This window comes from Argentina anserina, chromosome 1 (genome assembly GCF_933775445.1).
Source record: "Argentina anserina chromosome 1, drPotAnse1.1, whole genome shotgun sequence".
NCBI classification, from domain to species: domain Eukaryota; kingdom Viridiplantae; phylum Streptophyta; class Magnoliopsida; order Rosales; family Rosaceae; genus Argentina; species Argentina anserina.
The window spans coordinates 2,420,122-2,439,909 of NC_065872.1; the positions used below are offsets into that span (position 1 = coordinate 2,420,122).

At 37.4% G+C, this 19,788-nt stretch overlaps 3 protein-coding genes and 1 pseudogene across 3 annotated transcripts; 1 reads left to right on the forward strand and 3 right to left on the reverse strand.

Moving 5' to 3' along the window:
• Positions 1-2,121: 2,121 nt before the first annotated feature.
• On the reverse strand, positions 2,122-4,459 carry LOC126783344 (peroxiredoxin-2). The gene is made up of 3 exons (XM_050508800.1): positions 4,219-4,459; positions 3,970-4,049; positions 2,122-2,589 (listed from the first exon to the last, which is right to left on the reverse strand). The coding sequence occupies exons 1-3, from the start codon at positions 4,371-4,373 to the stop codon at positions 2,336-2,338; spliced, it is 489 nt and encodes a 162-aa protein (XP_050364757.1). The 5' UTR covers positions 4,374-4,459; the 3' UTR covers positions 2,122-2,335.
• A 422-nt stretch (positions 4,460-4,881) lies between these two features.
• Positions 4,882-7,322, reverse strand: LOC126793560 (protein NRT1/ PTR FAMILY 1.1-like). The gene is made up of 4 exons (XM_050520119.1): positions 7,235-7,322; positions 6,931-7,148; positions 6,285-6,835; positions 4,882-5,840 (listed from the first exon to the last, which is right to left on the reverse strand). Exons 1-4 carry the CDS (start codon positions 7,320-7,322, stop codon positions 4,919-4,921), a joined length of 1,779 nt encoding a protein of 592 aa, XP_050376076.1. The 3' UTR covers positions 4,882-4,918.
• Positions 7,323-9,150: 1,828 nt separating this feature from the next.
• On the reverse strand, positions 9,151-14,831 carry LOC126793377 (protein NRT1/ PTR FAMILY 1.1-like; annotated as a pseudogene).
• A 1,234-nt stretch (positions 14,832-16,065) lies between these two features.
• LOC126793384 (uncharacterized mitochondrial protein AtMg00810-like) lies at positions 16,066-17,880 on the forward strand. The gene is made up of 3 exons (XM_050519893.1): positions 16,066-16,164; positions 16,277-16,543; positions 17,293-17,880. Exons 1-3 carry the CDS (start codon positions 16,066-16,068, stop codon positions 17,878-17,880), a joined length of 954 nt encoding a protein of 317 aa, XP_050375850.1.
• The last annotated feature ends 1,908 nt before the right edge of the window (positions 17,881-19,788 follow it).

Here is a 19,788-nt window from a genome sequence, read left to right on the forward strand (position 1 = left end):
CTTACAATTCTAATTTGTAGAAGGATCACTGCTGCTACAAATTCTCGATCTTTAGCCAAGAACTAGCTAATGTGGTCATTATACTTGCTTCTTTGGTTATGGGAAAGTAACATGTATTTTCAAGAGATTTTAAAAAGAGACGAGCTTTATATTTTGGTTATCATGTTTTTAAGTCTGCCTTAAAATAGATTTGTATTGTACTTAAAGGTATGATTGGGTTTAGATCAATCAAATTGTCCAGATTTCAAGTTTTTCATTGATGTTCTGTCAGATAATTTGGAAGATGGGAAAAAGACATATTATACAGGACCAGATTCTTGTTTTGTTTTAATCCCACTCAATGTAATATTGTAATGTATGGAAGAGAACAATCACAAAGACAAAGACCTAATTAGTATATTTTCCTCTTTTAAATTTTGTATCTACATAGTTTCAAATGCAAAATTGCATCATGTAAGACAAAAAAAAAATACCATAATCTGATTGGGGTATTTCAAAAATCAATTTCTTCGTGGATAGTTGGTTGTTGTGGCAATCAAATGTCATTCTAGATTATAATTCATCGTAGAGCAAGACGCCCCTTACTTTTAATTTGGTAGGTTCCGTTGGTGATAAGTTATACTGCTCATCTAAGAAGTTTTCCCCAATTTCTAGAGCATGGAGTCCCCAGCTTTGTGATATCTTCTGGTAGAAAGCTTCATAATGCTTTGAAAGGCACAAATGACAAACCAACAACAACAAACAACAAAGAAATGTCAATACTTAACCATATAATGTCTGTCACATAGAAACAGTACAAGATTTTTAACTTGTCTTTTATCTAGATAGTCTAGTTTAGTGATCCATGCAATTTTTACCTGTCAGATTATTGTCTTACAGAGGCTTTCTGGTTTGTTAATGCTTCCCACTTTTGGGCAGATTAGGGCACTAATTTGATTTAGTGACCAAAGAAAACGTGTTTTATTTTTTAAGGCTTATGGCTACTATGCTCTGTTCATTCACATGAGACACCTGGAACCACAGTTTAATATTAAGAGCTTCCCACATGCTTGATCACCCCTTGATTAGTTGGTTCTTCAATTTGGTACACATTTTCATTCTACATTACCATTTTCAAATTCTTTTGAAGCTGTTTCCCATAGATCTTTCTACATAGAATTTTGTTGCAATATTTGCAGAATATATATCGGCGTTGAGGACAAGTGTCGAGTTGTCACACACTGTGACACTGGACTGAAGTTCAATTTTCATATTTTTAGACTTCTAAAACTAACCATGTAAATAGCAGGTCTTTGATTGAAAACTGAGCTTCAGTTCTACCCAAAGAGCCAAGATTTAGCTGTATTGATCTTGTAGAAACTTGGGTTACAAGCTAATTGAGCCATTGAGGAATTATCAATCTAATATGACCCTTTTCCAATTATTGAGCCGAGTTCAACTATCAGACAAAACCAGTTGCCCTTTTGTTAGTTCTAATGATCACTTGGAAACCCAATTGTGGTTTCTTAGGTTGCATCGAGCCTTTAAACAAATTGCATGCCATCTTGCCATTTTCTCGACTCAAATGTTTAGCTTTACTTGGACACTTTCATTGCGTTGGGAATGGATCAATCTTGCTTACCCTGGCATATGTATATTTAACACAACTAGAATGAACTTGTAGCATGCACGTTTTTAGCACCCGACTCCAAAACTCGGCCAAATTAGGAGTTTCGCAAACAAACTGCATGTTTTGAAGAGCTGGTGTCGTGTTTTGAAGAGCTACTGTACATGCCTTGTGTTCTCACAAGCACAATAACCTAGGAGAAGTATGAAGCCACTACTCACAAGCACAATCGCGTTGTATTGATGTATGAAAATCAATTGAAAATCAAAGCGCATACAAAATCAACAAGAGTGAAAAGCAATGGCTGCTGGTAATGTGAACTGTGAAGTGGCTGATGCTACAAACAATTTCCTTTGCAGCTAATAACAGTTCATAGACAGGAGGACAAAAACAGCAGTGCCATTAAGATCAAGATATTACTTGACAGCGCGCTGTGCACATCCAAGGTTATCCTTTAGAAATATTCAAGGCTAGTTATATATAGCAACTGTCATATCTAAAGGCTCATTAGCTGGTGCCTGCAAAGTAAGTAACCTTATGCAAATCCAAAATGCTCTTTATTTTTCATTAAACCATTCTGTTAAGCCTGAGGTTTAAGATCTACATACGTAATATGCAACCAGACTATACTAGAAGACTGGAGACAACACAGAAAAGTAGGTTCAGGTGATAATCAGGTCTCATACAGAAAGGATCAAGCAAAGCTAAAGGGGAGACATTCTAAACTCTTCAAAGAGCCTTCAGGATGTCATCAGCACTAGAGACAGTGAATTCTCCTCCAGATTCAACATTTGCAGCCTTCACCTTGAGGTCATCAACCAAGAGAGCAAACCTCCTGGAACGAGTTCCGAGTCCTTTCTCTGAAAGGTCAAGCTCAAGACCAAGGTCATGGGTGTATTTAGCTGAGCCATCAGCAAGGAACAGGACATGCTTGTTCTCGGGGTAGGTTTTAGCCCATGCCTTCATCACAAAAGGGTCATTCACTGCAAAAAGGATTCAAACCCTTAAGCTAAACATATCACAATGCACATAAAAAGGAAAAACAGATTATAATCTCAAACAGATAACACATTGTACACCACTAGGCAAACTTGAAAATCACATAAATTCCCTTGTCCATTAGAATTGAGCCAAGTTGGATATATTGATTCCTTTTCTTTTTACCAGCCGATTTGCAAACATGAGAAAACCACAAATACAACATTTGGACCCTACTCAATTTTAGTGCAGATAGTTACTACTTACTAAAACACAGACTCCGCACTACATACAACAATACAAACACCATAGGTTTAAAAGAACATCATAAAAGAGAGACAAAAAAAATTACATTCTATTTCAAAAATATGAAGTCCAATTACATTCTCCAGACTCAAAACAGATCATCTATCTATCATGTATACTAACCACTTAACATTGTTGTGTCAGTAACACCATATCTTCTAACCATTTCCTTTATTCAAGTATACTTCTTTGACACTACAAACACCACAGGTTTAAAAGAACCAGTTGAGAGAAGAGAAGGGAAAAAAAAAGTTAAACACTATCACGCTGCATTTCACAGACTTGAAGTCCCATTATATTCTCAAGACTCAAAACACACTCTATATCTACCACATATACTAAATTACTAACCACTTAACAAACTTCTGTCAGTAATCCCGTATCTACTAAACATTTTCTTTATTCAAGTAGATTTCTATGACACATCACATAAACTCTTCACTAGCCCCATCATCGGAACACACTCTCAATTAGATTACAAATTTACACCTCAATCAAACATCAAGGACTCATCTTTTAAAACCTCATCATTTAACCATTTCATCACATCTTTACCAATTACCATATATGATAACACAATCAGCAAGACAAAGAATCCACCCTAACGTTAGTGATTAGTTATCATAAGACAGGCATCCACATTACATACATCACACAAACACCATAGGTATAAAAGAACCACGCAAAAAAAGAGAACTTCAATTTATATATCACACACATGAAATCCCATTATATTAACTGACTCATAACACACTATCTGCCACTTATAAAGCTCCAATCAGTAAATCCGAATCTACTAACCAATTTTTCTAATTCAAGTATTGTTCTTTAACGCAAAACATAAACTCTTCACTAGCCTCATAATCGAAACACATTCGCAGTCAGTTTAACAATCCACACCTCAATCAAACATCAAAGGCCAATCCTTAAACACCTCAACCAAATGTGACCATTCATCACAAGTTCACAACCTACTTGTATCACATTTATACTAATCCAAACCTAAAGCTACAAACATAAAGCGTAAAGCTTGTAAATTATAATTAGCAGAATTAAAACTTTCGAAATTAAGCTCATACCACTAAGGCACAGAATCTTGTCAACACCCTTGGATTTGAGCTCGTCCGCCTTCTCAATATATCCAGGAACATGCTTCAAACTGTTAAAAAAACGATCCAAACCTCAGTAACAGTAAAACAGTAATAAACATTTCACCCCAAACTAAAATTCACAGCAAAAAAATAATCTAAAACATAAATTTCATCGCTCCAAAAACGACACCGTATCACAGAGAATTCTGAAACCCTAAGACGGAGAGCTACAGTTACCTGCAAGTGGGGGTGAAGGCGCCGGGGACGCCGAAGAGGATGATCTTCTTGCCGGCGGCGAGGGAGTGAATGTTGACCGTTTGCATCTGGTCCTGCTCGTCGAAGTAGGACAGAGTACCGTCCGGCAGGGAGTCGCCGACGGCGATCGGGGCCATGGTGAAGCTTCTGATCGACGGTGGCGGTGACTAACGGCGTTAAGAGACGGCGGAGGAGGAGAGGAGTGGTTGCTGAAGACTGGAGTGCGAGAGAGTTTATATAGGGAGAGCGGAGTGAGATGGATTTGAAATGGGTTTGTTGAGCTGGATTGGATACATAGTTTGGCGTCCGGTTTATTAGCCTATAAATTGTTACATTATGAATTTGGGCCTGGTGCAGCGCTGCATACCATGCATACCGAATCGGACGGTAGATAGAGGGTGTCTTAAAATGCACGTGGAGTTCGTGTGATGTATGAATGATGAATTAGAGGTATATATGGTACGCAGCGCTTTACCATAAAATAATTTCTATTAGTTTAACCTAGTAACACCCGTATTTATATTCATCATTTTTCATAGACTTTAGGATGAGTGACCCACTCCACATCATATGAATGCTTGGAATGGAAGATTACACTAAACTGAAATTATTTCATACTATAGGGCTTATAAGTTTTACCACAAACCCAGTGTCATTTTGGGGTTCATCAAAACAAATAGAGTCAAGCAACAGATGCATCAACTTGATACTCTCCTGACTTGTGCATTTCTTCCCCTTTCATGTCTTCATCATAATCACCCTCATCCCAAATCGTTTTATCCTCACAGGACCCATATGCCCAACTACACAGTAAAAAATACAAGAAATTAACCACGCTCATGACGGTAAGAACCAAATAGTAGTAATCATAGTGACCCTGGTTGAGGTTGCTTGAAACCCAACTGACTCCCCATTTCTTTGTCACATCATTCATAACAGTCACTATGAGACTCCCAAGCAAACTTCCTAGTCCAAACCCAAGTGTGAAAAGAGCCACAGCAATGCTAGCCATGCTCTTTGGGAACTGAGAGTAGTAGAATTCTATCTGCCCTATGACATTGAACGCCTCGGCTAGTCCACTCAAGCAGTACTGTGGCACTAACCACCTTGCAGACATAGTCACTACGCCATGCTCGTTGTTTGCAAAGCCTTCTTTGATTGCAGTGCTTCGTCTATGCCTCTCCACCTCTGCGGCCACTGTGGTTGCGAAGCAAGAGAGTACTAGCCCTGCACCTATTCGTTGCTTGCGAGTCAATCCACGAGGCCTCTTTGTGTACTTTGATATCAATGGAACTAGAAGCCTGTCGTAAATTACCACCCATATTGTGAGAGTGAGAATTCCAAAGATGGAGAAGGATGCTGCTGGGAGTTTCATGTGAGGGAAGATATGCCTCTCCATGGTGCCTGCTTGGACGGCAGGAAATGAGTTTTGGTTCATGACCACCCCAATAATAATGCCGGTGGACCATATCGGCAGGACGTTGATGAGTGCCTTCAGCTCCTCTACTTGTCTAACGGTGCACAAACTCCATGGATCTTTGGCCAACCCATCAGGGCTTAAGTCCTTCTCAGCATTTGTAATCATGCAGGCTTTGTTCAGATAACTGAAAAATACACATAAATGCATATCGATCGTCACTAAATAAATTAACTTGCGTTTAGTTACCAAATTATAGTATGATCCCGGCCGGCCATCATGCATGATTATTAATTTTAAAGTATAAATTAAATTAGAGTTAAGACTTTGTGACCACGTTAAAGCAGACGAAATAACTAAAGAGTGAGACTTGAACTACCTATGATCACTTACACGTTCATTATTACATGCAAATTGGAGTTAAAATTATCCAATTTCTTCAGCAAATTACTACTCGATCGAGTCTTAGATGGGACTCGTAATGGCTTGAGCGTCGACCATATGTGAATGCTTGCTAATAGCATAATACTAATTAACATGTTGACATGTTGTTAATATAGAATATACGAGTGCCTAATGAAAATGCATAATTAACCACAAAATAAAAGATGAAATATAGGATGATATATACCTGAGTTTGTTGGTTGGGGTGACAAGCTTGGAACCTCTGAGAATATACCATCCATCAGAATTCGTCGGCTGCAAGTTTAAGTGCCTGTTTTTCCAAGCTGCAGCAATCACTTGCAGAAATCCAGCAGACAATTTCTTGTTTGCAGACACTTTGACATACACGGAAGAACCAAGTAAAAAGGAGATAGTAGACACCAACATGACTCCTGCAGGAACTCCAAAACCCACAACCCAGCCAGCTGAGTCTTGAATGTAAACCATAACTGTCACTGCAATCATAACTGAGAGACCAACTGATGCATAGTACCAATTGAAGAAGATCTGCATGATGCTAGCATTCTTCGGGTTTTCAGGATTTTCCATTTGGTCTGCACCGAAGGCCATGGAACAAGGTTTGATACCGCCAGATCCGATGGACATTAGGACAAATGAGAACAACAAAAGCAAAAGCTGAGCCGGCTTTGGTGAATGGCATTTTTCTCCAGATAGCATATTACAATGGACTGGCCTTGCTTTTGGGAATATTGCTGTACACCATAATATAACTATTCCCTGTAATAACAAAAATGATACTTACATGTAGTTTCATCGATCATATAAACTTATTGGCAACTGTTGATTATGATAGAGCAATAGAACTTGCTTACAAGTAGGCTAATGATAGTTCCCAAAGTGATCACACGAAACCGACCCAACCAAGAATCAGAGAGAAAAGCCCCAATGATAGGCGTTAAATACGATAGGGATGTCCACAAAAACAGAATGCTCGCTCCAGTGGCTACCTCCAAGTGATATTCATACATCAAGTAGAAGATCATATTTGCTTGAAGACCAATGCTCGCAACCTTTTCAAGTGCCTCATTTGCTGCACATATGATGTTCACATTACACACTATTTCTCAAAGGAAAACAAAGTTCTTGAACTTACCATACACTTGAGAAAGTTCTTACTTATTATGAAAGGCATGGTTCTAAGGCCACCCAGCTTCTTGCTTGTAACTTCAGCTTTGGGTTGCTCCATAATTTCTCTTACAACCATCAATCTTTCTATCAGACTGAAATGTGTATACAATCAAAGATAGAGAGAACATGGAGATTTAAAAAGAAAAGGGCTGACATCTATTTAGTCCCTTAACTTTGGTTTATTCATCTGTTTAGTCCTTCTCTTTCAATTTTAATCTATATAGTCCCTCATGTTTTAAATTCAATTCCCAAAGTCCACTCCATCTGAGTCCATCGTTAGGTTAGATGATGTGGCCGTCAACTCGATCTACCAAGTCAGTGTCATGTCACACGAAAATAATGTTAACTAACCAAATTACCCCAATTCTCAATTACTATCTAGGTTTGAAACTCATACCATCAATTTGGCTATCAGACCCGTAATCCTAGAATCTAAAGTTGGTCTATTGTTTCTAATTTGCTAGCGATGGTATCCCCAAACCCGATTGCAGGGTGACTGAAATTGGTAGCCGAAACCAACTCATTCCAACCAAGATAGTAGCTTTCGAATTAGAACAAGGTCGTCGAAGACAAAGCAACAATGATGGTGAAGAACATCAAGGCATGGGTTCCTCCACAAGGAGTCTCGATAGATTACGATGAATCTCTAATATATGTTGTCAAATATATGATTTTCGAATTGAATAAATTGAGATGTTTCATAAGTTAGGATTTCTGGGCTCATGAAGAATTGTTCAAGGTTGAGAATTGGTGAACTAAAGACCTGTAGTGTGATTGTTTCAATGAGTATTGTTTGATAGAAGTTATGTTTTCCCACAACTTTGGGGCTTTAAAGGTTTTGGAGTTTATCAGATTTAGGTACATGTTAGATAGGACTTCTTCTTCTTCTTTTTGATAAAATCTTGCTATTGATTTGGAGGGTCTTCATATGGTATGTTATTTCGCAAGAGAAGATTATAGGGTTTCAAAAGCTACTACAAGATAGTGACGTGATGTTAATATTTCTGATGTTGTTGTTGAAGCTGGTATATTGTAGACAATTAGCTCAAAAAATATTATAAAGATATTGTTATTGGTTAATCTTGTTGAGTTGGAGTTTTTAGATTATCTTGCTGCAAATTCTATAGACATTGATCTTCTTCCAATAAAATGAAAGTGTGGATCATGAATTATGGTTTTGTTCGAGGGTTTTCGATTATGTCAGCTTGTAGTTTTTCTTTTATTCATATTTAGAAATTCTTGTGGGTTCTTGGCTGCTATACAATTTTTGCCAAGGTTTATTTGAACTATTTGGAAAGGAAGATGGTTGAAAAAAAAATGGAATTGAGTGATGGGTAATTTGGTCAGTTAACATTATTTCCGGGTGACATGGCACTGACTCGGAAGAGTTGATGGCCATATCATCTAACCTCAAATCTGACGAAATTAGCTTTTGGGATTGAATTTGAAACATGAGGGACTATATAGATTAAAACTGAATGGGAGGGACTAAATAGATTAGTAGACCAAAGTTGAGGGAGTAAACTGATGTTAACCCAAAAGAAAATGACTTGTGGTCTCACTTATATTTAAAAGGAAAATGATTTGTAGTCTAATTAAGGCCTATAATTTATGGCATCAATTGCATTTTACCTCCATAATTAATGTCATTATTTTTTTTTTTGAATTAAAAAGTCAACCAATTATATTGAGTAAGCATAATCAAGATAACACACCCCTAGGGGGCGATAGAAAGAGTTATCGATTGATCCTAAAGTCTATACAAAACTAGCTAATATGGCCACGACTCACACACTTTTTTAGCATTGTTTATAACACTTAAATAACAAGTCTAAGCTAATGTAGAAAAAAGATTAAAAGGTAACAACCACACCAACTTAGACATGCCCTCAAATTCAAAAAGACTAATAAAACTTGACAAATATAGGTTGCTCCACCTCTACCGTCTTCTTGGCCACATGCTGCACTTCAACCATCATCCCATCAGGATCTAGTAATTCCTGCTCGAGTAGAAGCCCAACAATCTGACCCAATAAGATGAGAGCCCAAACACAACACTCATTCCAAGCAAAAACCCAAAACGGTGAGGTTACAACATCGCCACCGTCAATTGGTTTTGTCAGAGTGAGGCACCAATAACTCCACCAAAGCTTCAATCAAATTCAGATTCGATCAGCCGCAAAACGGCCGACCAAAAAACAAAGAAGTTCACTAGCCCCGTTACCCGTCTCAAGCTACCAAAAAGACGTTTCACTCCTCCAACATCACCTTTAAAGATCTTTGCTTGCCCCGAAAAAATATCTAAACTCGTCAAGGCACGGCCTGAAAACACCACCGTCACCGACTTCCCAAACCAAGCCATGAGATCCACCAAAAACAGCCGTATACATCTCTTGCCGAAGAACCATGCCGTAGTGTGAGAAACAGATCCTCCCCACCACCACATAACCACCACACTAGCACTAAACCCCCCGCACGGGCCCGGATCGGGCAGAGCTCCATTGTTAAGGCCAACAAAGAACCCCAGAAAAAAGCAAATCAAGATCATCTGCATGAAGCCAATAGACTGCATACGATGTCCAAGGAATTAACCAACCAAGAAAGGGAGCCGGTCAATGAGTATAACCCTTCCTTTCGCACCCAAACCCACACAAGTTGTCTCAGCGAGACAAGAAGGAGAGATTGTGATACGAGGACGAGAGGAGAATTGGGATCTGGCCATGGCGGATTGAAGATGTTTTTCGACTCCTAGCGCGCGGCGCTAGAGAGAAAGAGGCTGAATATGGTTTTATGTTTTGGTTTAAATTAATGTCATTAATTAAATTCTTTATCTATAAGGAAATTTTATCAATTGAAATTACAAGATCATGATTTCACAGGATATATGGCATGACACTTAGGATTAAGACCACAAATCCTAAGGAGCTTCTTTATTTCAGGAAAACCCAAATTCGGAATAATAAATTGAATAAAATGATTTAATTACTTTCATTTTTTATTATTAAAAATATAATAAATAACATTATTAATCCTCATGATTATCAATTGAAAAGCTACATATAATTTTTTATAAATGGCGGTTAGGACTTGAGAGAAAAAATCGTTCAATAGATGTTATAATTTTTCGTGTTAACTTTACTATTTTTTGAGTTTCAAATCAATGAATGAAAAAAAACAATATTATTAATTATGAATTTATGAGTGAAAGAGAAAATTAATTTGAGAAGATAGATTATGTAATTATCAAAAAAATTTGAGTGGTTTATAATAATTGAATAAAAGTATAATTTGAAATATATTAATGAATAATAAATTGATTTGATATCTAATAATGATATATTGATTATGGACATTTTCAGAAAAATATGGATGTCTAAATAACATTTTAAATATTTGTAAAAATAAAAGAGAAGTTTATTAAGTGAGGAGGTTTAAATACCATTTTTAGATGTATGACTAGAAGTTACCTTACTAATTTCAATTGCTTTCTGCCGTGGTATCTTCATTTCTGGATCTAGACATGCACAACATAGTTTTTAACAATGATAAGTTTTTCGTAGCAGTCCCAATATACATACTTGGTGATTGGTGCTATGCTAAATATTCCAACAAGACAACATTGTCTTATTAAAGTACGTTTATTATCAGCGAAACATGAAGGCATCATTTTTGTCCGTTAATTAAGTCGAATAATCGAGACATCAAACTGCCAGTTTCTTATTCGATATATAGGGATTGAATCAACATCATCCCGATTTAAATAAAAGAGAAAATGAAGCCATCCCTTAGCAATGAAAAACACGTACCGTCTATACATAGTACCTTATTAAACATGCAGTCTAGCTAACATTCATTCGACCAACCAACTAAAAAGTCCTTGTCCATAGAGATTGAGACTCATATGACCTAACATTCTTGGTCAAGTTTGATTATTTTATTTTAAATTTTTTATTCTTCGTTTTAAAGTTCGATTAGGACTGTGAAACAGAGAGTTCGACTAGGACTCCAACGTTATATGCATTGATAATCATATATTGTAGATAACATATGTAGTTTATACTTTGTATATTAGAGTTTGACACCCTCGGCTTTCACTGTGTTAGGAATCTACGGTTTCCTTGTTGTTACCTACGCAGTGGCCGGGGTGTTTGATCTTAACGACATGTCTACCCTCGACGTTGATTGTAATGGTAAAGATGAGTTCTTTGTGTGTTTAGTCCTATGCACCTTTGATAATCTAACTATACTGAAATGGAATTATACTTGATTCAGTTAATTGTACCTTTGGGGGGGGGGGGGGGGGGGGGGGTGCTTAATTGTATCTTGATAGCTACTAATGCATGGTTCATCTGCATCACTGCACGTACCATGGATAATTCATAACTTTGTACGTGTTGCGATTACTAAATTGCAGGCTTGGTCTTGAGATCAATTTCGAAGAAACCTCCAAAACACCACACTATGAACACTATTCATCTCTAAAATCAGAGGATAGATATGAATTAGGGGACTTTCAGGCTGGAGGATAGGATTGGTAATTAATTTTTTTTATGTCGAAGTAATTAATATGTTACTCTATGTCTAGATTCATTAGAGGAGATGGAGATCGTAGTCTATTATATCCATGTACGTAGACTAAATCCTATATATAGGTTTATCTTCGATTCATAATCCCCTTAACTTAATGCATGCATGTTTTAATGATAACGCCAGGAAACTAGTGCTCTTTCCATATGGAAATAAAAAACGCAATGATGTGATCATCACATTTCTCTGTACTTGGAGATGGGTGGAGAAACACTGATGAGGACCGACCGGGTTGTAACGGTTGATTACAAGTTTTTTTTTTTTGCTCAACCGGCAGAAGGAAACGAAGTCCTACTTTGTTGTTGAAGGTATCTATCATCATGGATCTACTTCAGTTGTTAAAATTCATTTACAGAACATAAATTACTGCTTCAATAGACAATTTTAGAAGGACACGCATATACTTTAACTATATTTTTTGTGATCGTTGCTTGATCATGTTCGAATGTGTTACTATATTTAACATTCAAATGTGTTTGTGTGGGATATATATTATATATATATATATATATATATCTAATAAGAATGTTCTTATGGATGCATGTATGCATGTTAATGATGCAGGAAAATTCGGGTCGACCCCAAGGGAACTGGCAAAGGATATGGCAGTCATGTTTCTGTTTATCTGTACGAATTCTGGATCAGGTCCATGGCAGAAGTACTCCTGTTGGTAGAGGTAATAAAATAAAATCTGGGATGATCAACTAATCTATACCACAACTAATCTGGAATTATTCTTTTTAATGATAAGAGCCTTCGCATATTTTCTTTTTTGTTTGCAGGTAATAATTTGTTCAGTGCCGAACAAAGGAGTTGGGATTGGGCTACACTCATTACAGTGGAGGCCAATGCAGCATATCTTAAGAATGATATTTGCGATGTGGAGACGGCAATCACTATAGTAGGAGTTACTCTCCCGGGGGTTTCTCAATCTCCAGGTTTCTTCTTTTAGAGTCAGAAATCAATATGAAGAAACCTTATAGACCAAGTTTGGGTTTTGGTTGATTTATTGAATTTCCATTGAGGTAGCTAGCTTGTGGTGTGATTCTAAGGCATGTGAGCTTACTTGTTGAAGCTATTGGCATTTCAGAATTGTAGTTTTAAGGTGTTAAATCTGGCATTGTGAATGCTACAGACTTATTTTGTGTTTTTGTTTTGGGAGAAAATAATCGACACTTTTCTTAGTATGGCATTTTCTGTATAATTTTATGTTTTTCACTGGGGGTATAACTGTCTTTGCGTGCAACAATACCGAATGGATTCGACCGTACTCACTACTCAAAGCAAATTCGGAAACTTTTAATTCGATTCCGACGTTTCCACGGGCACAACCATTTTACACGCTTGAAGACACGTCGGATAACTGCCAGATATGCCCGGAAAATCGCCGGAGAAGATTGAAGAGGTTTGTGAAATGATAATTTTACCCGTGTTTTCTCATTCACGAACTGAAGGGTCTTGACATAAATTTTCATGCATGTATGAGAAAGGAAGGATCTAACTGAAGTAAAATACACAAGAGCTAACACTATCATGATGTCAGTTGACCAAATGGGCATGACAGTTTTATGGTTTTGCATGGGTGGGTGTACACATGCCGGATTGAATTTTTATTTATCTTCTTTGTTGGAGTTTATCAGACATAGGACGTCAGGTTTTTTGTCCATTTCTTTATTAATTTGATTTCAATAAATTATGGTCAGTTTGTCATATTAAAAAAAAAACTCTTCTACTTGTCTAACTGTGCACAAACTCCATTCTTCTATGGCTAACTCATCAGGGCCTAAATCCTTCTCACGACTTCTAATCATGCAAGCTTTGTTTAGATACCTGAAAATTAAAACAAAACAAAGGTAACGTATCAACTTTGAACTTAACTTCAATACAGAACGAATTTTTTTTTTTTAGTAAAGTACCATCTCAATGAATTAATTCATTAACAAAGTTATCAGTATTTATACCCAAGTTTATTGGTTGGGGAAACAAGCTTTGAATCTTTGAGACTATACCATCCATCAAAATTCTTTGGTGGCAAATCCAAGTGTCTATTTTTCCAAGCTGCAGCAATCACTTCCACAAATCCAGCAGACAAGTTCTTGTTTGGGGCACTATAACATAAAGGAAATATCCAGAAAAAAAAGAGTAGACAACAACTTGAGTCCTGCTGGAACTCCAAAACCTACAACCCAACCAGCTGAGTCTTGAATATAAACAGTGACTGTCACTGCAATCATAACTGAGACTCCAACTGAAGCATAAAACCAGTTGAAGAAGCTCTGCAGGATCTTTGCACTCTTCGGATTTTCGGGTTTGTACAATTGATCTGCACCAAAGGCTATCGAACACGGTTTGATGCCGCCGGATCCAATTGACATGAGACCAAATGCTAAAAACAGTAGCATGCGTTGAGCTTAGATTGGTGGAACACATTTATCTCCTGACTTCTGATCACAATGGAGTGGCCTTGCTTGTGGCAAAATTGCTGTTAACCATAACACCACCATTCCCTGCAAATACAAATATGGCTAATGACATACTTTCATACAAATTTCATTGGGGAAAGTTGATAATGAACACTAGATTTGCTTACAAGTAGGCTAGCAACTGATCCTAAAGCGATCACACGGAACCAGCCTAAGTGAGAATCGGAGAGAAAAGCCCCCATGATAGGAGTAAAGTTCAATGCGGCTGTCCACAAGAACAGGATGCATGTTCCAGTGGCCAACTCCAAGTTATATTCAAGCATCAAGTACAAGATCATATTTGCTTGAAGACCATAGCTTGCAACCTTTTCAAATGTCTCATTTGCTGAAGATATGATTTACAAAAACTATGATTAATATTCAGAAAGGAAAACAAATTTCTTAAACATCAAACTGTCTTACATATGATGAAGGGCATGGTTTTAACTTTTAAGGACACCCAGCTTCCTGCCCGTAACTTCCTCGGTGGTTTTGTCTTTCTCGGAAGAAACCGCCATCTTTTCCTCTGCAACCATCGAATTGGTCTACTTTGATAAAATCAAATAATGTAGCTAGTAGAGATATTTGAAGTTGCATGACCATGCATGACCCCAATCATCAGTTATTATTTAACAAGAAAAAAGCATATTTCTGGAGGTCTTGTTTTCTTGCCAAGGCATCTTTCTTTCATTGCTTTTAACAATCAAATTCTAATTCTAAATCTTCTTATTGAAACTCCAAAAACTCTTTTTTGGGGGAATTCTAACATAGTTACATAGAGTTTATCATCAGCAAAATATATATATATATATATATATAAAGGCACTACTGTGAAGAGCTGGCCGGCTTAGGACCTTCACAAATTTCTCGAGTCACTAAAAAGTTAAAATGTGTTGCATCAAACTGATCAAAGAATGCGGTGTTGTCATGAAACTTTCTGGCTTCCTTTCCTCAACTAGCTGCTGTCCACCATGTCATGGATGGCACAGCTGACACTTCCATCTTCGGACCTAACCGCAACTTTCATCCCCAGAGTCTCTCAAGCTAATCTCAGCCTAGCTCAAGACACCAGCTCTGGCATCAACGTCTCGCACATCCATCAGACCGTGTTTTGTCTTCTGTTTTTCCAACTTTATGTAAAGAGCAACTTCAGTGTGAAGTTTGTCATCTAGCCAAGTCATCTAGGCTACCTTTTAGTTCATCTAATTACAGGGCTACTAAACCATTCGAAATTGTTCACTCTGACATTTGGGGACCTACTCCTCTTGTTTCATTCGATGGTTATAAATATTTTTGTGATTTTTGTTGATGACTTCTCTCAAGTAACTTGATTATACTTGTTAAAACTCAAAAGTGATCTCATGTCCGCCTTCAAAGATTTTTATAACCTTGTTACAACCATGTCTTCATCTAAACTTCAAATCCTCAGATCAGACAATGGCTCTGAATATATGTCCAAAATCATGTCACAATTTTTAAGTACAAATGGAATCATACACCAGACAAGCTGTGTAGGAACGCCACAGCAGAATAGTATTGCTGAACGTAATCGTGATCTTCTTGAAAAAATAAAATCAATCATGTTTCAAATGAATGTTCCAAAGGGATTGATCGCAAGGGGTCCAGACAGCTGCATATCTCATTAACAGACTGCCAAGTAGGATTTTGACTTTTAAATCTCCATATGAAGTTCTCAAAGGCAGAAAAATCGATATCTCTCATCTCATAATATTTGGATGCATATGCTATGTTCATGTTCAATCTATTCACATGGATAAACATGATCCAAAAGCTGTTAAATGTATCTTTCTTGGTTACTCTTCAACTCATAAGGGTTACAAAGTCTACAACCCTCACACCAAGAAACGGGTAGTCTCAAGAGATGTCAGATTCATTTAAAATATTCCATTTTACAGTGCACCAATTCCATCTCCTCAGGGGGAGTACTTCCTTGATTTTATTTCATTACCATCCATCTTAGTTGGTCCATACAGGTGCAGCTGACACTGAACAAGATAAACATGATGAAAGTAATTCTGGAAATTTTTCTGATGGCTCAGAAAATCTGGACGATGTTGCAACTGAATTTGAAAATGCATTTTCAACTCCTGAAAGTCCACATGAGACTGCTGATGATGGTGTTATTCACTCTGAAGAAGTTGTTGATGATGATGATCAAGCCAGTCCCACTAAGAGAAGATATCTTGGTCGGATTAGGCAACCTTCACTTAAACTGCAAGATTATAAAGTTTATTCCTCCAAATTAAATATCTAGTAGAGAATTTTGTATGTTACAACAAAGTCTTTGTTTCTCATGGAGCATTTCTCTTAGCCATTTCAAGTTCTACTAAACCAAAAAATTACCAAGAAGCAAGTGAGCAGGCTGTGTGGGCTAATGCCATGAAAGAAGAACTTCAAGCTTTAGATGCCAACAAAACTTGGAGTGTAGTTCAACTTCCAAAAGGAAAAAGGGTTGTTGGTAGCAAATGGATTTTTAAAACTAAATTCATGCCAGATAAAACAGTTGAAAGATACAAAGATCGATTGGTGGCTAGAAGATTCATTCAAACCTATGTGGTGGATTGCAAGGAGACATTTGCTCCTATGGCCAAGATGAACACAATTAAAGTACTTTTGTCTATTGCAGTAAACCAATCATGGCCCTTGTATCAAATGGATGTAAAAAACGTTTTTTTACATGGAGAATTAGAAGAAGTCTACATGCAGCTTCCTCTAGGTCATCCTCAAGCAAATGATCTGAGACTGGTTTGCAGGCTGCACAAGTCTTTGTAAGGGCTGAAGCAATCTCATATGGCTTGCTACTCTAAGTTAAGTTGTGTTTTGGACGCTAAGTTCAAAAGAAGCAGTGCAGACTCTTCCATGTTTGTGAGAATTGGTCAACATGGCAAGTTGGTGGTACTTGTGTAAGTTCATTATCTTATTATTACATGTGATAATGAGGATGAAATCAACACTCTTAAACATTCCTTGCATCAGAGGTTTGCGATCAAGGATTTGGGAGTATTGAAATACTTTCTCGGTATAGAGATGGCAACTTCAACCAAGGGTTTGTTTCTCAATCAGAGAAAGTATTTACTAGATCTTTTAGAAGAAGCCAAGATGACAGATTACAAGCCTAGTGTCACACCTCTTGACAGCAAGCTGAAACTAGAAGTAGAAGGTGATAAATTCAACAATGTGGAAATGTATCAGAGGCTTGTTGGAAAGTTGATTTATCTCACCATAACCGGACCAGACATCTCCTTTGCAATGAGCTTGGTGAGTCAATTTATGCTTTCACCTATTGAGGAACATTTTCAAATTGTCAAGAGGATTCTTCGATATCTTAAAGGTTCTATTGGTCGAGGTATATCGATGAAGAACAATCATCACACCAAAATCATGGGATTTTCTGATGCGGATTGGGCTGGAAATTCATGTGATCGTAAGTCAACAACTGGATATTGTACTTTGGTGGGAGGGAACCTGGTAACATGGAAGAGCAAGAAGCAAAGTGTTATTGCTTGTTCAAACGCAGAAGATGAGTATCGCGCTATGGCTTCTACCACTTGTGAGTTGATATAGTTGAAGTGTCTCCTTTTTTATTTAGGATTTCCTCATGCTCAACATATTCTCATGTTTTGTGACAATCAAGTGACAATGCTCATTGCTGCCAACCCTGTTTTTCACGAGCGCACTAAGCATATAGAGGTGGACTGCCACTATGTTCGCTCTCAAGTTCAAAACAAAGTGATCAGCTTTGTGTTCACTCGAAGCTATGACCAGTTAGCAGATATCTTCACCAAATCTCTTCCCTCAGCTCAATTTCTTCGAATTCTTTCCAAGCTTGGATCCATCAATCTTTTGGATCCGGCTTGAGGAGGAGTATTGAGAGTTGGTGGTACTTGCCACCATACCTTATTGGTATTTGGTTGTGTGGTGATTACCACCAGTTTGGTTAATTGAGTATGGTGATGTTACTGATGTATTCAAGCTTGATTATAGGAATTGTTGTATAATAGAATGGTGGTAAGCATAGTATGGGCTTCTGTTAGAGTTAGTGGAAAATGTGATTTGTGCCTTTCCTATATATAGGCTCTTGTATATGGTTTAATTCACAATATACAAATCTATCTTCATCTAAAATATCTTTAGATACAAAAGCTCTGTGATAACTTGGGAGCATCTTCTCGAGTCTAGCTGAGCATCATTGAAGAATACCGTAGCTTCTTGAAGAACAGCACCCTTCTCAATCCCAGAAAACAGAGTGGCACTCTTCATAGTCACCATCATCATATTTCTTTACACGAGGCTGAGCCGCCATTGCATACCTGAATATCTATCAAAACTGTGATGGAAAACTAATTCCAAGTATGGAGAACTAATTCTGGGTCTTTCGGTATGTGAAAAACCTCTAATGGTCTGATTATATAGACAGGTATAACAAACTTGGAAAAGAAATCGCATTCCTTTAAGATCCTGTTCCTTAAAGAATTACGTCTCCTGACTAAATAATGACATCAGAACCTTAGTTTCTGGTATCTAATAGGAGAAACAAACGTAGCTGATCTTACCTAAGAGAATCTCGGTATGACATTATCATGCATTCAATCACATCAAATAGAGGAAAAAGTGAATTAATAAAGAGAATAGAAGATTGAAGAGATTCAACCACCAAGTGCAACACAATCACATTAAGAGAGAAAAAAAAAAGGAACGTTAAGAAAAAGAAGCGAACCTGACATCTGAAACTCCGGCAGCTTCTTGCCGAAAATCCACCAACTGTTCAGCGTTGCCGAAATGAGCTGCTTCCTTCTTTTGGTACCATTTAATCTTAGAAACATGCACTGAACAACGGATTTCCACATAGTATACCATCTTTTGCTCCTTTGATCTAAACGATCATTACCAGGTAGAAGAGCAGACCTGAAGTTATCTTCAATGATTGAACCTAAAGATGCTAAGGACATCCCTGTTACTGAACCTACCTAGGGAATTGTTCAACTTATCAGAAGGCTCCTTATAAGAATTCTAACCCTGCCTTGTGAGATAAGGCACAAACGCCATGGACCAGATGAGACGGAATATCAGAACTAAAAGAAGGTTCGCTAATTGAATATATGGAAGGGACTGAGAGTAACATTTCCTGGAACTTCAGATGGCAATGGTTTTCACACAACTATCCATCAGATAAATGGAAGTACAGTTTCAAACTCGCAGAGTGGAATAAATTTCTGCTGGTTTAATTAATAGTTTCAATAGGAATTGCTATGAGCCCAAGGACAGAGAAATAAAGAAGAAGACTTGGAGAACCAAGGTTAGGGGATGATGAGAAAACCAGGAACAGTAACCCTAATAGGATTTACATTGGTGCACACCTCACTACAGACAACCAAATGGCTTATCATACAGATAAGGAATAGAAAAACTGCTGAAACAGACGAGTTTTAATATACGCAGAACTGACCACAAGATACAGAGACGAGTTGAAAT

Coding starts and splice junctions, on each gene's coding strand:
- LOC126783344 (XM_050508800.1), bottom strand. CDS start 4,373: ATGGCCCCGATCGCCGTCGGCGACTCCCTGCCGGACGGTACTCTGTCC. Junction 4,050..4,218: donor GCCTTCACCCCCACTTGCAG/GTAACTGTAGCT, acceptor TTTTTTTAACAG/TTTGAAGCATGTTCCTGGAT. Junction 2,590..3,969: donor CAAGATTCTGTGCCTTAGTG/GTATGAGCTTAA, acceptor TCCTTTTTGCAG/TGAATGACCCTTTTGTGATG.
- LOC126793560 (XM_050520119.1), bottom strand. CDS start 7,322: ATGGTTGTAAGAGAAATTATGGAGCAACCCAAAGCTGAAGTTACAAGC. Junction 7,149..7,234: donor AACCATGCCTTTCATAATAA/GTAAGAACTTTC, acceptor TCATATGTGCAG/CAAATGAGGCACTTGAAAAG. Junction 5,841..6,284: donor ACCCCAACCAACAAACTCAG/GTATATATCATC, acceptor TGTATTTTTCAG/TTATCTGAACAAAGCCTGCA.
- LOC126793384 (XM_050519893.1), top strand. CDS start 16,066: ATGGATAAACATGATCCAAAAGCTGTTAAATGTATCTTTCTTGGTTAC. Junction 16,165..16,276: donor ACCCTCACACCAAGAAACGG/GTAGTCTCAAGA, acceptor CATCCATCTTAG/TTGGTCCATACAGGTGCAGC. Junction 16,544..17,292: donor TTAAACTGCAAGATTATAAA/GTTTATTCCTCC, acceptor TCCTTGCATCAG/AGGTTTGCGATCAAGGATTT.